Source organism: Chroicocephalus ridibundus, chromosome 4 (genome assembly GCF_963924245.1).
Source record: "Chroicocephalus ridibundus chromosome 4, bChrRid1.1, whole genome shotgun sequence".
Lineage (NCBI taxonomy): Eukaryota > Metazoa > Chordata > Aves > Charadriiformes > Laridae > Chroicocephalus > Chroicocephalus ridibundus.
The window spans coordinates 18,020,969-18,038,510 of NC_086287.1; the positions used below are offsets into that span (position 1 = coordinate 18,020,969).

At 42.4% G+C, this 17,542-nt stretch overlaps 1 protein-coding gene across 3 annotated transcripts in view; it reads right to left on the reverse strand.

Moving 5' to 3' along the window:
- The window catches only part of KCNQ1 (potassium voltage-gated channel subfamily Q member 1), a 363,240-nt gene extending 347,336 nt beyond the window's left edge, over nt 1–15,904 (reverse strand). For all 3 annotated transcript variants that reach the window (XM_063333844.1, XM_063333843.1, XM_063333842.1), the window contains exon 1: nt 15,403–15,904. In XM_063333844.1, the coding sequence (XP_063189914.1) occupies nt 15,403–15,800 (398 nt within the window). In that variant the 5' untranslated portion in view covers nt 15,801–15,904. The remainder of the gene's footprint in view (nt 1–15,402) is intronic.
- Between the last annotated feature and the right edge of the window lie 1,638 nt (nt 15,905–17,542).

Consider the following 17,542-nt stretch of genomic DNA (forward strand, 5'->3'; position numbering starts at 1 on the left):
CTATTGAAACATGAGTAGCTCATAAAAATATCCCTTTTAGCAGAGGAGATATAATTGATAAAAACAAACAGAAGGCATGACTAAATAATTGTTTAAATATTTAAGATAACATTGAACTACCACTAAACAGGGTAAAACTTGAGTTCAGTCTTATGCCTCAAGTTCCCATTTGTAGGAAAAGACAGAACGATGGCCTCAATCTCCATTATAACGATTTTTGCAAAGTGCTTGCTAACACTCTGAGAATTATGTTGACATATATGCACACGTAGGTGCACAGATAAACACACAAACTTGAACATCATGTAGCTTACTGCACATCAGACACTTACCTGACAAAGAACCAAAAACCAAAAATTCCCGTATTATTTCTTGATTCAGCTGTGGCAACAGACTTCTTTTATTAAGTATCTGGATGACATTTTTGCCTCTGCCTCCCCAAGTTTTCATTGATAAAATTATCAATTCAACATAGGCAAGCACCAGTTAAAAACATCTATAAAGTTTCAGTGTGAGGAGGAGGAATTACAAAGTTAGAATACACTTAAAATTCTTACTTTATTATTTCTTTTACATCAGAACAAAAAGTTACTTAAAAAATACGTAGAACATGCATTTGTGGATTTTTTTCCCCCCAAAATTTACACAGAAATGAAAAGCATTACTAAGCAGTAATCAGAGCTTTTAGAAATATGTAAGTTACATGTACAATCCATCCTGTAGATACACAGGCACCTCACCATAAGCTGAGTAACACTGCAGCTTTGTCGTATTTGGCAAGCAAGCCCACGTGGTGTTCCCTCTACTCAGGACACAAGTATATCTGATGAAAGGTTTATCTTTCCTTTCAACTCCCTATCAAACACAGAATTCAGCACAAACAAACTTTTGTGGGAAAGGGAGTGGACACAGTGGAATTTCAGCATCTCAGAAGTCTTCAGCTGACAGTAGATAACATTATTACTCATTGTTACAAATGGTTCTCCATAAACGCTTTCAACTAGCAACTTCACATACCGAGTCCTACCCATAGGCAAAACTCAGCATCCTTCAGACCAACAACAACCACAGAACCACCTGGTGAAGTACCACACAAGCTCTAAACATAGGTGTAACAACACTGAACTTGATAAAGGTAAGGACACTGCTCCAGGTCACCATTTGACAGGTCACAAAAAAGGTGACATTAAGATAGTCAGGTATGTTGTATTCTAGTGAATTTCGACAGCAGAAGCACAGTTCATGTCTGCAGTCTTGTTAAAAATCTTAACATACTGCATTAACTGCAGAGAGATTACTACGTTCTTCAATCTTTCAGCTTCATACAAATGACCCTGAAGATTATTGAGAAGGGCTGAGTTTATCTGCCATGGAGCATCACGCAAGTGCATGCCACCACGTGTCTGTGACAACCAGGCAGTACCTGGTTAAGGCAACTCCTGCACATAGGTACATCTCAGCTGGAGAAGGACTGGCCACTAGCGAGTCAAAGGTCCTGTCAATGAACCCTAGTGACTGAGCAAGAGACAGGGCAATTTTGTCACCTGTTCACTATTACAATGCAACTCTTGATGCTAGGTAACCTGTCTCAATGACCCCATTAACTCGCTGAATTTCAGGGACAAAATTACTACTGTTAATACCTTATAGATGGCTCATGGACTAAGGAAAAGCTTAAAAGAGCCTCAAAAATAGTCACATGCCATAAGGAAACAAGTACTGCTCATTAAATGACCTGCTGGTAAAACGAGACTCAAAGGCTGAGAGACACAGAATGCCCTTCTTACAGATTTTCAAGGGCACAGCTATCACCCATCACTTGTGGATGAGATCATTCAGCTCTGTTAAGTCCTAGATGGGTTGCCATCTCCTTTCATGCTGAAACTAGAAAGTTCTTGCAACAAAATCCGTCAGCCCTGAGATACAGGAGAATCTATTGAACAACATGCTCAGCTGCGAGTCTATCTAGCTCTTACAAAGAGGCATACCAGAAAAGGGGTGGGAGTAAACATAACACACACAAATAAAAAATAAAAAAAATAAAAAATAAGAAAGAAAGAAAGAAAGCACTCTGCAGAATGACAGAAATTAAGCTAATTATTTCTGGCAACTCTGTCCAAGATACAGGCATCTCATATTTGCTATCAAGGGTAATAAACTAGGCCATACTAAAAAAGCTGGGTAACTACTTTGGGATGGAAAAAAACAAAGTAGGGAACAGTAGTGAACAACGCAGACCCAACTTCATGCATGCTACCAGATCGGGGAGAGCTCTAACAATCAAGATGCTCTCTAAACTTGCTCATAGAAAGACTGAGGTACAGATCCACTTCTCAAGAGATAGACAAAGCGTGCAAGTCTTAGCAGTGACAGCCTCGCTGCTGAAGTGAAGGATTATGATGCCAAGAGAGTAAACAGAAAGGAGACATTTCCTTTGAAACCCTGATGCAACTGTCACTTTTCTTAGCTATGTGAGAAGAGCCACCCACCCACCACAACCTGCTAGATCTCCATCAGCCACTCACTGTTAAATCAGCCTGTAAATTCAGATATGGTGGATTCAGCTAACAATCTATGATACATAATATTTCATCCCAAAGATCTTTGCCACTTTCAACAGCAAGACAGAACAACCTGGACGAGAAAGGAGCAATTCTTGTTATCACAGCAACAATGCATTGAAAAGTCTTAAAATTTGACTCCACCTTGCTGTAAGTGCATTGGAAGGATCAATAGAGGAAGAACCTAAACCTATCCTTTGTGTAGCCATGCAGCTAAAGCCCCCAGAGTCAAAGGAATCTGGCCATCACAGGTAGTGCAAAGGCCAGAAGATTACCTGCAGGGATGCCATCAACAGCAAAGACGCAGGGATGTGTAACAAACCTGTTCTCAAAAAACTCATAGCAGGTTTTGGATTGAACTAACATGAAAGGAGCAAAGGTACTTCACAGGAAGAAACATAAAGGCTGGGGACAGAAAGAGCCCCAACCCTCCACCTTACACACACACGCCAAATGCACGAAAACTCAAGTGCCACAAGGTTCAGAAGTCGCCCAGCTCCCAGGATCTGCACGTATTCCTTTCACAGCATGAGTGCAGAATCCTGAACACCTGTCCCACGGCAGGATCAATTACACCTAGATGAGCCCTGACAAACATTCATCTAGCTTGTGCTTAAAGCCTTATGGGGAGGACGTTCTGCAGCCTTTCCAGGCAATGCAATGCAGTTCATTGCTCCACTATCCTTCCCATTTGACTGGAGAAATTCAGAATGTGCTTTAAAGACCTTTACTACTTATCTAATTCATCTGAAAATGAAGAACAGATTTTTTTCCTCCTACCTAGGGCAGTCTCTTTTTGAAGACTTCCAAGTCATCCACCTTCCACTCTCCCACTGTTATTCTTTACGCTAAGCTATCTTTCCTCAGATCACAATATAATGTTTTCTAGTCCTTGGGTGGCTCTTATTCTTCCATTTTCCTCCCATTATTCTCCTGTTTTTGATTGGTCTACACCTTTGCTGAAATACAGTACTGACAGTTTCCATTTCCCATCCACACAGTACCAATTTCATCAACAAACCATGCTCACAAAGGAAGCATCAAGAATCTGATAAAAGATATATATATATATGGCAACATCTGGTTTTCCTCTAGCCACAACCCCATTTATTCCATCACAGTCTGAGTTTAAATTGACAGATTATTGGGGTTACGACCAATCCATGTTGACTGCTAACACATGTTGTATAAACAGACTGATTTCCAAGTGCTTAGAAATAGTTGGATTACTTGGTAGGTAGTTTCCAGCAGGATCCCTCAAGAGAAGCGCATGTCACTTTGCATACATTATTTCAATAATGAAAAACATAGACCACATGCAGGTTTCCTGAAATGAATGCTGTTTTTCTGAAGAGAAAGGTATTTGATATAAAACTTTTCTCAGAAAAAGGAGACCACCTCAGTAGAGGCTAACGGCTAGTATCAAAACCTGCTTGAATGCTATCTACACTATTTTGTACAAGATATATAGGCTAGTGTCACTTTACTCTTACAGATACTATCTACTGAAAATTTCTAGAGATTTTGCTGTGCTTATAGTACATGACATTTTTGCACAGTCTACTCAATTTTCCAGTCTCACTTTACAGTGATACTTGGTGAATGTATAATGTTTAATATTAAAGTCACACAAAAAAACCTGCCACAGAAGTCATCAAGAGAGAGGCTCAGTGTTTGACAGAGTGCAACAAGCAATTCACATGCCCAAGGACCAGCATTAACACAGTACAGCTACAGCCTCGCATTTGCTGCAAAACCTGCAGAATCTGAAAGCCTTGTTTTCTCCCTCATTCTTGTAGCGTTTTTCTCATTTTCATGGTTCAAACACATAGTTGTCCGAATAAGATCATGTCATAATAGTAAATAAAAGCTACAAAGAGCTGTCTTGAATGAACAGAACTATGAAGGCATACAACTAACGTGATTGCATAAGACATAGATGTCTGTGCCTGTCACACTTTATATACCGTTAAAACAGGGAACTCAGACTGTCTAGCGCCAGGATGCTGGATAACCTGTTGATATAGAAAACATCAAGTGAGCAGGTTTATTTTGTGTGAAGTGCTGAGATAATCCATTATCAATACTTTCTGGGTCATGGATAAGATAACAGCATACAATCACATGAAGTTTACTCACACTATGGATAAAGCAATACACATTTATTTATTTACTCATCATCAGGTTTGACTGCATTTCAGTGTCTTCTAAGACAGGACTGAAAAACAAACAAATCAAATAATCTCAACTAGATCTAGTTAGGAAGAATATGAAGGAAAAAAAAATTTAATTATTTGCCAAAGATTGTAAAGGACAGATAAAGTCCTTGTTCTACAGAATACAAACACCACTGATTCTTAACACCATCAGCACAGGGCGTTCTCTTTTTTTTAAGCCACAGGATGGAAGATCTTTCCACTTGTCTCTGTTCCCTATCTCCGTTGCCCCGCACAGATAATTGGGCAGAGGCACCTGAAGGGTGTACGAATGAGATTAGCAGCAGCAACTATTTCCTGCATCCATTCTCCTTTGCTCTACTTGTCAACATCCTTACAGGAGATGAGGGACCTTTCCTTCAGCTCCGAGTTGGACTGTGGTGCCCTCAAGGGTTATTATGAAAAAGAGTCTAGCAAATTCCAGCCCATTTTAAAATGATGTAATTTCACTGGCAAGGGGACAGCTGCTGCAGGAGTAAACATATTCTTTGAAAGTAATTCCTTATTTCACAGAAGGAAGATACTTTCACTACAAAGGCTGCAGCCTTTATTGTACTAGTGATGAGCAAGGGTTCTGTAATCTTTGCCACCAGTACCGTGCCTCTGCTATTAAACCTAGTGTCTTTGGAGGGAATCCAGGGAACTAACCTGATGGATGATTTACATTCTGTTCTCGTACCGTGACTCAATTTTCTTCCCTATCCAACCCATATAAAATAACGTAATATTAACATTGCAATGAAAAAATATTGTTAAAAATTGAAAAAAGTTAAACGTATCCCCAAAACTTCAGGGAATACATTTGCAGAGGAGGCTAGTGACTTCTGAGCATGGGAGCTACACATATCCAAGATGGTGCAATTTTCTTGTGCCAGTTCAAGACTGCTGCCTGACAGTGAGCAGCTTATGGCCACCGTGAGCAGTCTGTGGTCTAACAGAGGGGACAAGTCTCTGTTCTTGCCCAGTCTAGAACACATGCAAGAAGGGAAGGACAGAGAGAGGACCATTTATTTTTAGAAGTCTACAACAAAACTACTGGTGAGATGATGAAAAACCTGGGTATATATGTTATGTAATTTAACATATTTACTACGGGCGAGAGACAACAGCCATATGGACAAAGTAAAAGTTTATATAGAATTATCACCGTAAGATGCTTAGTCTTTCAGAAGGAAATACCTTATTTTAAATAAAATAATTTTAACTGAGTTCTATGCATCCTGTGAACAATGTCTGGCAAGTAATTTTAATAGCCCTAACTTTGGAGATGTGTATACAAGTTTTTGTCTTTACCTTTTATCTTTACTAGTTGCTCCCACTGGAAAGAAAATATCTATTCGCATAGTGAAGTTAGACACATGATGATCATTTCTTGCAGAATCAAAACAGATATTACTACTTTCCTATTATTGCAAAAGAAAATGCATGCTGTATTTTTTTCACGGTGTGATAAAGTAAAGCTAATAAATGATAAACAAGACCACAACGTGTTAGGATAAACAAAAGTAAAGATTTTCTACTATTTCAAGATCTTAGTTCACCAAGAACTGTATATTTCTTCTTTGAAGTAGGCACTAGTCAAGTTATATAACAAAGCATTTACTTATTAAATAACCCTTACAGAAAGAGGTACGCAAAAGAAAAGGGATTTTATAGTTAGGAGTAAAACCTTTCAGTTTTCTATTACAAATGACAAAACTGTATTGTCAAACAACACAGCATAAGTCCATTGGCATTAGTGAAACATGTGTGAGATTTATCTTCCTACTGAAAACTTTAATATGAAATTCAAACATCAGGCTCAATATTTGCAGACGCAGAAGCTTAGAAGGACACAGAAACCCTGTCCTAGTTTTATTTTGGTTAACTTTTTTCATAAAATATTAAAACATCACATTGATTGTGAAGAACATATGAGAAAAACTAGAAATACCTACTCTAGGCATGTTGCTAGGAACATCTAAAGGCCACCTAATGATTTGCAATATAATTTCCTATTTCTGGTAGCTTATAGCTTTCAAAAGGATAAAATTCCAAGGCTGCAGTTTCAGTAATTCCTTGCATAAAGTCCCGTGTACAGACACGTTCTTTTCTTAAACTCAAAAAGGATTCAGCCATTTTTGATAAAATACGCATTCGTTAAGTTACACCACTGGCAGTTCTCACACTTAAGCAGTTCACAGTAACAACTTGCTTTTCTCATAGTCATTGTTCTAAGCTTTAAGAAGTCATTGGCTTCCCTGTGCCTGCCTATTTTTTATTGTAATTTTTCCAGGTGTTGTAAAGTGTGGGTGTTAAGGGAGGAAACTGCCATCTAAGAAATGTGGGACAGTACTTTTGGTTTTCTGTGGGGTTTTGGTGGTGGTTTCGAGTGGGTTTTTTTAGTAAAAAAACGAAACAAAACCCAAGTACTTACACTATACCTACACACTTACCCAAGTTCTGCTTTGCACTCTGTATAATTTCTTACAGCTCCTTGAACACAGAAAACAGCTGTTACTTCACTATTCTGTACCATGAAGCAGGGAAAAGGGGAACATGAAAATCCACGTGTCCTCAAAAATTGATCATGCCAGACAAGGGAAAAATTCACGTCAAGCACCTCTCTAGTTTTCCAGGTGTGCACAAACTGGTGGCCAAAGAAAACTACTTCATTTAGAGCAGCTTTAGAATTTCCTATTAAGAAAAAAACCAACCAAACAAAAAAATTGCTGTCTAAAAACATACAGAAAAATGAATATTAAGTTTGACTACTTAAGGCACTGAACACTTCCTCTGTTATTATATATACACACATATATATCTTTCTGGAAGGAGGTAAAATACAGTAGCTACTAACACAGTAGAAGCTTGCAAATATATGCGCTCTCCCACTATCATTACTGGCATTATAATCGTTCTCACAGGCCATTATGCCAGATGAAGCATGACTGTATGAGCAGAGCTAGTACCTTACCTAGAAACTCACTAATCTACACATTCTTCTTCTGTAACTCAGCCTACCCATCAGGCTTATTTGCAACTGGCAACTTTCCAACGCATTTGAAACTTGTGTTGGACCTCTTGGTTACAGGCAGAAAACACCTTGCCCCCAACAAGACATTATTTTCCATCTGGAATTGAATGAGCAAGTGTTCACTGCCTTTGTGTTCACCACTAATGCACATTAAACAACCTATTAACACACAAAATTAATGAGGTACTGCCAAGTTTAAAGTCAGCAAAGCACTGTGCCTGTGCATAGTTCACTACAGCATATGTTGGCACCGTTGTGTGTAATACATCCAGCACTCAGGCATTTGGAGCTCAGCCTAATTAGTTCACTGCAATTGAATCTCAACTCTAGCCTTGATTCAGCTGCAATGAAAGTTTTGAAAGAGGCCTATCCACACAGCCTTGCACGTTTTTTCCCTGGCACTCAAAAAGCCAGGGCAAGGAAGCGTGCCAGAATTGCCCAACCAACCATTTGACAGATATACAGAAATGTGAATACTGCACTTACTGGTTTTCTTAAGATCATTCATGTGCAACTTTTAAAGGTAGAATAATTCTTTTCCGGGAGGAAAGCAAACTCCAGAGAAGGACTTGAAATGTTACACTGGAAGGATGACAGGAAAAAGAGAGAAGGCCTGTCCCCAGGAAAGCCTGCCCAAATCTAATACATTTATAACTTTTATGTGTGCATTCCACAGAGTTGTTTCTCTACTGCATGCAACCTGTCTCCACTGAGCATTACTGTTCAGAAGTTTACATCTTTCTGCTTCCACCAGTTACTCGAAAACCTAAATGTCAGTACAATTACAAAGTCTTTTTTGCCCCACTGAACTCCCTCCCCTCACCCAGATTCTGTCTCTGCCACCAGGCCACAGGTCAAGATGAGACTCCACAAGGTTTTTTTTCAAGTATCCGACCATATCACACTATCCATTTCAGAAAAGAAACTGAATTGTCATTATTATTGCTAGAGATACTATGTGCCCTCAAAAGGCATTTTAACTAGAAGATACCTAGCTTTTCGCCTTCCTTCCCCTTCAACAATCAAAATACATTTGTACAATGATTTCATGCAGCAATCATTTAATGTGACAGATGATACAAAGATAGTAGTTTAGTCAAAGTGACTTCCAGGAATTAATTACTAGTGGTTAACATTGAGAAGATCTGGTTTCCAATACTGCTTTTCTTTCTGATGACAGCCAATTACTAAATAAACCTGGATAATTTTTTTCTTTTCATTTTTAGTCAATTATGCAGTTATTAGTATCCGCGTTTCTTATCCTGAGAACTTCCACTGTCCCACTGTCACTCCTGAGGTCTTCTTGGCAGAGGCTCGGATTGGTCTCAGTCACATGACAGCCAGAGAGTCCTCAGCAAAAATGGAACTTCTGTCACATTACAGATGGGGAAATATGGCACAAGGCAAAAGTGTAAAGCTGTATATTGGCCAGCCCAAATACTATCTCAGTCACACAAGCCCCAAAGAAGCACCTTCATGCCATATTGTAGCTAAGAGGCTGCACTGCAGCATGCAGCAGGGAAGGAAGGAGCAGCAAAACCTTTACACCGCTTCACCTCACCTGTATCAAAATCTGCCAAGACTCAACACTTCATTTACCTGTCTGATCAGCAAACAGGGCTGACTCTGCAACAGCAGCTCCTAAACGTTACTGCACTGTCTTACATTACCACCAGCTACATTAAGGGACAGGCAAAGGGTCTTCCCTCCTCTCTGGGAATACGTGAAGTTGGCTCTCCAATTCCTTTTTATCTCCGATAAAAGTGTTAGCAGGCATATTGATAGATACACAGTGCTAGGTTGCAAAGATGTCCACTCTGCTGCAAATCAACACTAGACTGTAAAGTAGGGCTAAGAAAAAAAAAAAAAAAAAACAGGAAAAAAAACCCCCAAACCCTACAAATATCGCCTTGTTTCCACTTCATTTTTCCCAATGTTAGTCCTTGAGCATGTGTGCAACCTCAAAGATCTATGTAAACCACTGCACAGCTGTACCACACCATGCTCTTGAAAATGCAAAGGGACACAGCGGCAGATTCCTATTATTACAACTGTATCTGGTATGAAGGAATGGGAGTACCGGGCTCCAGTAGCACAAATAAATACTAAATGATAGTTGTAAGCAACAGGAGCTCATAGACAATGGCCATATAGAAATAAAACAAACATTTGTTCGCACCAGCCTCTGCATGACAAGAAGCATAATGTCTCTCTCAAACATGCCAAAATAAAGAGGCCATTTTGACTTCAACTAAACTACCTCAGTCTTGACAAGACAAAAAAAAAGCTAAACCTGGGTCTTCCTGAAATTGACTGCAGTAGAAGGAATATGACTGTGATTTAATAATTTTTGTTTCCTTCCTCTTAGACATGCCATGCTTATTTTGGAGGATTTAAATCTGCTTTTTAAAATAGAATAATATGAACGTCTGACTCCTAGCCACAAAAATCTCTAAACATCCAAAACATAGTACTTTGTTCACATCCAAAACATAGTACTTTGTATCTTTTGCCCCTTTTTTCACTCAGTTTACTCAGTCTTAAAGAAAACTTAGTCATGTGTGAGCACATGCACGCACTTATTTTACGGATCTTTTTCCCCTCCCTCAACCGTTTACACATCAAGTATGAACCAGCAGGTTTAGAAGTATGTTTGCAGTACATTTGGAAACATGACAAAAATGGCATTTGAAGTTGGAGTTATGCTTCTTCCTCACAGTATTGTATGTAAAGAGCACTATGTAAACACTGCATTGCCTTTAATAATTGATTACTGTAAGTCCTGATGCACACGCAACTGGAATATTCTATCTACCCTTGCTTCTTATCTTTGCATGCGTACACAAGCAGCCACACTTCTGAGACTTTGCCTGTTTCTAGCGACCAGTCTCCCAAATCTCAACCACTGGCCAGTCCGAGCTTATGTAAACATCTTGAGATTCGAACAAACTCAATAACAATCATTGCTGATTAAACCAAACCTATACAAAGGCAAAGTAAATTGAACCAGGTACACTCATGCAAAGATAAGATAGAAGCTGATTATCTTGCATGGCAAAAAGGAGAGCTGCCATACCGGAACAGACCAATGGCCCATTGGCTTCCGAACTGTTCCCTCTGGTAACAGCCAACACTTCAAAGAACGTGGGGAGTCAACATGCAGTGTACGTTGCCAGAAGTCATTATTTGCCATACCGAGAACAAGAAAAATCACCAGAAAGCACATAAGTTTCTTCAGGCGTATTTTAAGATAGTTTATTTTAAACTACTTAAAGAGGGTGAGAAGAAGCTCTTCCCTCATGCACTTAAATCTAAAATAATTTTTTAAAATATCTGAAGATTTCACTTATTCTTCACAGTCATTTCCAACACTGGGACAGTCTCAGGATTCCAGCAGGCCACTATGAGGACAGAATTTAATCTTCTTTTGTCCCTCCACCTCTCTTCACATAGCCTGAAAACTTGATTCGTTAAGGCCACAGCACATTTCACTTCTCAAAGCCACTATCCCAAGGTGCACTACTATGATAAGTGTGATAAGATGCCCTAGCTCTGTCTGAAGGTCAATGAGAACAGTGGCACTCAGTCATTTCCTCACCTCTGACAGCCAAGGGGGATTTGGAGGCTCTGACAGGACAGCTCTTGCTTGCAAAATCCAGGTTTCCAAGCAACCACCAGTTGTGTTCGCAGACGCCATGCATGTAAATCTTCAGCTATCAAGTACAATTTACTTGCACTGGTAGAATTAAGTGTACATATACTATATACTTCATATATTTAAATGAAATTTGATACAACATCAAACCACATCACGTAGCTGAAATAAAAGCTTCTATCAACTCCAGTAGTACTTTTAGGCAGCTTTTTTGAGTGGTAAATTAATAGCTGATTCCCCATTCCCTCTCCTCACAGAGACTATTTCCAGAGCCTATAAAAAGCTAGTATAAATGGGGTACAATATTTCATTTCATATTCCACTCACTTGAGATGTTTCTGCTCTTTGGTCTGAGCAAATAAAACAAATCACAGAAAAGACCCACGCAGAGTTCAATTGATTTAATCAGCAACTGTGATATCCAATTATCCTGGAAAATTAAAGATATCAACAAGAGAGAAAGAATATATATTTTGCATCTTGGAAAACAGGTATTTCAGATGCCTTTTGAAAGAAATAACAATTCAGAAGTAAACAGGTCATTGGTCTGATCTAGGACAGCAATCCTTTATTGCTGTAGACGGTAACCAGATTCCAACCTTTAGATCAAGGGGTACACAAGGGGCTTTGCAGCACACCAAAACATAGAGCTATTTAAACAATATGAAACAAACATACCAACAATAGAACCTGTGATTAAAGCTAAGTGTTCAACTTCCCTTTTCCAAATATTATAATACAAAACTGAGGAAAATCAGTTCTGAATATCAGTTCTTAGCTATTAGTATTCTAGATACCACTAAGATTCCTGAGCAGGAAAAGGGTGTGACAGGCAATCAGTAGATGTAGCTCTTATCGCTTGATAAACAGTGTTTCAACAACCAGCCAGAGACACAGATCCAGGACGAGTTACATTGACTACTCCAGGAGTTGTTTCTAAATTTTATCATTTCAGCGCATAATTAAGAACACAGCCACATACTCTGCACAACACAGAACAGTGTGATAGATAGAAAATAAAGAAGCCTGCAGTGCTCCTTGCTCCTGTCTGTGGGCTATATCTTGGCCAGGACCCTCTTCTCAGCTTGGGTCTTTATGCACCAAATTAACACTTCTCTACCCTTTCTTTCCCCTCTGAACCTTTAAGACAGTGACCGAGACCTCCCAGGCATCTGAAAGCCCCCAGAATAAAGCAGGAGGTAGCCAGGAGTAGTCACAAAAAGCCAACAGGCAAATGACATCAGCCTTTTAAGCTCATTTGGCAGGAGAGACAACCATCAGGGCCCTTGCACATCACAAGGTAAAGCCCATCTTAGCTCTCTATGAATGTCTGTTTGTCTGCTGACAACAAAATAATCAAGTTACTTCCTCCAGTGGGAGAGAAGTGCAAGCATGACTGGGTGGGGGGACGTAGGAGGTGGTGTCTTATAAGTCTGAGTCCTTTTTAGCTCTGCAGCTCATCACCTGTAACCAACTGCTTGCAAAAAGCTATCAAACCACATGCCAAAATCAGCTCCCATGCCTCCTCCAAGAGTAGAGGCTGAGACACAACAGCTTCTCTGGATCAGACAAACCATCTGCCTTGTCAGTTGATTTTAGTGAGAAACTTCTGCTTTGTAGCAACTATTAATCCACCAATACTCAGCACCTGGCTGGCAGGGGCTGTACTCAAAGGGAGCATTCCTGGATGCAGCAGAAAGCAAGCATCCCAGGAAGTTGCTGTGGGAGCTCAGAAAGAAAGAGACTCAGAGAGGTATGGACCAAAGGTCAGTAACCGAAAACATTATTTAACGGGCACAAGAAGCGCAGCCTTATCTACCACATAAATAAGAAGTTGGGATGACTGAGGGCAGTACAGACTCAATTCCCTCTGCTGGTGGAAATCAGTGAGGCTGCCTAAAAAATGCACACATAGTACTTGCAGATTGCCTTGCAAGAAACATATGAGGGTGGTAGTAACCTCTTCTGTCTCTTCAGAGTCCTAAGAGAAGGAATTTGCACACTGCTTAGTAAGAGGCCTGAGAATATTTACTACCAGTGTCATTCTCCATTGCATCAGAAGAGCTCTTCTGGGAAGAGGGGAAACGCTGGGGCTAATGCTTACTTACACCATGGATAAGTGTCTATTGGGGGGGAGAGACAGGCAATGACTTCCCATACATATTACAATCTCTTTCCTAAAGTAGAATTACAAAATCTTAATTCTTGCAGAGATAGGATTAATCCACACTGCTAATACTTGGGGAGAAAAAATAAATTAAAATTCAGGTTAGAATCTTAGGTAGAAAAAGGGATCTAACACGGTTTTGGGCTTCTTTTCCATGATTTTCCTAGGCCCACCATTAAGGTTTAGAGAAGATTAGTTAAGATAGTGAACACAATTTATTGTCCCTTCTATATATAATTTCAGACACCTGAAGGAGGCCAGAAATCATAAGAGATAGGTGCCTAAAACTCCTTTCTGGAGGAAAAAAAAACCAATAGAATGCCTATTCCTAAAAGTGTTTTACGTTGTTCAACCACAACTATTGGACACTTCGTAATTATGGCCATTAGCTGTTTTGTCATCTAATGGCATTATCATAACACTAAAGAGAACGGAGCCCACAATTATCTGAGCAGCTGCACACAGTCATTTCCTAATTAAATACATTCAGATGACAGCTGTTTTCCCTCCACTAAAATGAAGTTGATACCACTTACCTGACCACCTAAAGACTCCAGAATCCTCAAATGTGGAATGTAAGCACTTTGACTTAAAATACCAGTTACTCAGAAATAGAATTTAAAATCAAACTACAATAATTAGATCATAAAAACTGATTTTTATCAAAGTCTTTTGTCTTAGGATTTTGACCATAAAATGTCTTTACCTCTAGCTGTAATAATAAGCGTGTATATATGTAGCATATGTATATATAGACACATATGTGTGTTTGTGCATGCATACAATAAACAGACACCACGATTCTGCCTGACCTTGTTACCTACATTGCTCAAGCGTCACGCAAGCCTTCCGCAACATCTCGATTAAAAAGCACTGACTTCTCTTGGAGGCACTTGTTGAGATCCTTGTGCACCACAGACCTACCAAGGTGGACACTGCCCTCCATAATATTATACCCAAAGCACTTTTCAACTTGCCTGCAGCTAAGCAGCTTTAACATCCTCCAAACATCGTTGTCCCTCCTTCCTGTCTAAAAATAACAGTGATGGCATTTGTACCCAACAGGTCAAGGAGTTAGAGTGAGGAGCAGTAGAAGAGGCAAGGAAAAGGAGCATCACCTGTCTCCCTCTCTTCTCCGACAGGGCTGTAACACTGATAACACACCTATTCAGCCAAATGCTGGAAAATCAGGAGTCACTGCATTAAAAATTACTAAAGAACAGATGACACTGTTACCTACTTCGCTTCCACGCTCAGAAGGCAAGATTTATTTCAACTCCCAGGGTAACTTTCTGAAGAAAATTGCCTGATGCCAGCTCCTGCTCTATCTGATAGCTACATCTAAGAGCTCCTGAACCGAAATACAGCATTTCTGTTCAAAATAACAGAAACCTTCCCTCAGAGTGTGACTTTTTGCTTTGCTTCATACCTGTGGGAAAAAAAAACAAAACAAAACAATAAAACCACTACCTCAGAAGACCGTATCTGCAAGCGGTTCAAGCCTTGAGCACTGGGCTGGTCCGGAAAGCTCCGCGACGGAGGGGGCGGCCGGGGCTGCCGCTCTCCCGCCTCGGCCGAGCCCCGTGAGGGGAGGCGGGGAGGGGGCACGGCGGCGGCCGCCACCTCAGGCTTCGGGCAGGCGTGAGGGGCAGCCCCGAGAGCCCCTCGCACCGGTGGCCGCGCCGGAAGACGGGTTCCCCCGCTCGGGGCGGGCAGCGGAGCCGCCGGGGCTGACAGGACGAGCGGCTGTGGAGCAGGTGGGCCCGGGGGGGGGGTGGGTTACTCACACAGTGAAGTGGTAGACGAAGCACTTCCATCCCGTGGGCCGCTCCAAGAAGTTGTAGACCCTGCCCTGGACGCTGCTGCGGGTCAGCAGGGGCTTGCGGAGGCTGTAGATGGAGACGCGGGGGTCGAGGCTGACGGGGGGCCGCGGGCAGTCAGCGTTCACCACCACCACCTCGCTCCTCAGGCGCAGCGGCCGCTCCCGCTCCGCCTCCGGGCTGCAGCCCGCCGGCGGCTGCCCTCCCTGGGCGGCGGAGAGCGGGGCGTAGTGGGCGTTGGGGGTGCTCTCGGCCAGCTCCAGCGACGAGGGCTTCTTGCCGGGCGTCATGCTGCCTTTCCTGGGCAGCGACAGCCGGCCCAGGCTCCGGCTCTTCGGCTCACCCGGGGGGGAGCTGGAGGACATGGCTGGGGGAGACCGGTGTCGGGGCTGTACTGCCCCAAGGAGCTGCGGGCTGGCGCCGGGCTCCCTCTCCCGCCGCCGCCGCTGGCCCGGCCCCCTCGGGGGCGGCTCCTGCCCGGGAAAGGTGAGGGGAAGCGGCGGTGGAGACGAGCCCGGCCTGCGGTCCCGGTACCGCCCGCCGGGAGGCGCGGCGGCAACTGAGGTACCTCAGCGGGGGAGCCGGGGCGGGCCCTCTGCCGCTTCGGAGGCTGCACCTGCTGCAGGGCCCTGCTCGTAGGCCCGGGGGACACGGGCCGGGGCTATGGTTTGAGGAACCCACAACTTACTGTCGTTCAGGCAGTTATTCTCTCACCCGACGACCCTTACCCACCGGGGAAGGGGAATTGGGGAAAAAAACAAGGAAACCCGAGTGTTGAAATGTAAACAGATTTAATAGAATGAGACTAGATGATTAACACTAATAACACAAAAGAACCAATATTAATCCCGGTACCAATATAACATACACAAGGATTATACTCAGGCCACGGGGCACCGCAAACGTGGGACACTGTGAGCGCCGCGGCTTTGGGACGAAGGGAAGGGCTCAGGGGTCTCGGCACCGGGGCAAGAAGTTCTCAGGGTTGCAGCCATAAAGAAAAAGAGATAACTTCTCAGCAAACTTTCAACTTTATATTGAATGTGGCATTCCTGGTACAAAATAATCCTGTTGGCAGCTTGGGTCAAGTGCCCGGGTCTCACCCCTCCTCATCCTGGCACCTGGCGAGCTCGAAAACACTGAGACCTTGATACTCTAGGTGGCTATAAAGTAAACATTTTCACAAATTCTGACACCAGGGTCTTCTAAAAGTGCAGTTTTCTCAAGTCTTAGAGGAGAAATTAGTCCTGTGTTGCTCAAACCAGGGCAGCCAGGCAGCGAGCCCTGGCTGGAGCCTGGACCACCACTCTGTGTCAGGCCACTCTCCTCATTGCTGACCTCAACCTGTTTCGCCTTTCCCCTCGTCACCGATGTGGCTGTGCGGAGGTGGCACAGTGAGGCCCAGCACACTGCAGGAGGTGTCAGGGTAGGGACCAGGGAGAAGCCTGCCAGCTCCCCAGAAGCCCATCAGGCTTTCCCACCTTCTCAGCATCTGTGGGGACAAAGCGCTTCCCATGCCTGTGGCCTGTCAGTGGCTTGAGCTCCTGGGGTACAACCCCTTACCTAAAATTTAGGACCACCAGAGTTGTCAGGGCCTGCTGCTCCATCCCTTTTTGCAGAATTTCAGCACCTGGAAGCAGCAGAGCTCTGCCAGACTCGGGATACTCCAGGAGGCTCTTTTTAATACAAGAATAAGGGCCTCACCAATAGGCCTTGCAGGCCATGGTGTGTCTGTAAGATAAGGGAGCGAATAGCTGAGTAATTGGGCAAATTTTAGAACGCAATAAACATAGTTCTGCAGACTTGCACCCTCTACAAGCTGGGTCTCTCACCAACACCAAAATCATTTTGCCTTTGTGGAATGGTGCCTGGGTTTGGCCATTAATAACAGGTTATTTTGAGGGCTTGGATAACTTTCCTGTGTAATGGAGTAAGTTATGACTTACTTTACTGTGGTGTGAATTGATTTGTCATAGTAATAAGAGCCTTTTTTGCACCAATTAGTTAACAATTTCTATTCCCAGAGCGTAGGAGTAGGGTGCTCTTTGATCTGGAGTGCTGGGGTTTTTTCCTTCTAGCTCAAAATAGAACAGAACTAGTAAGAGCT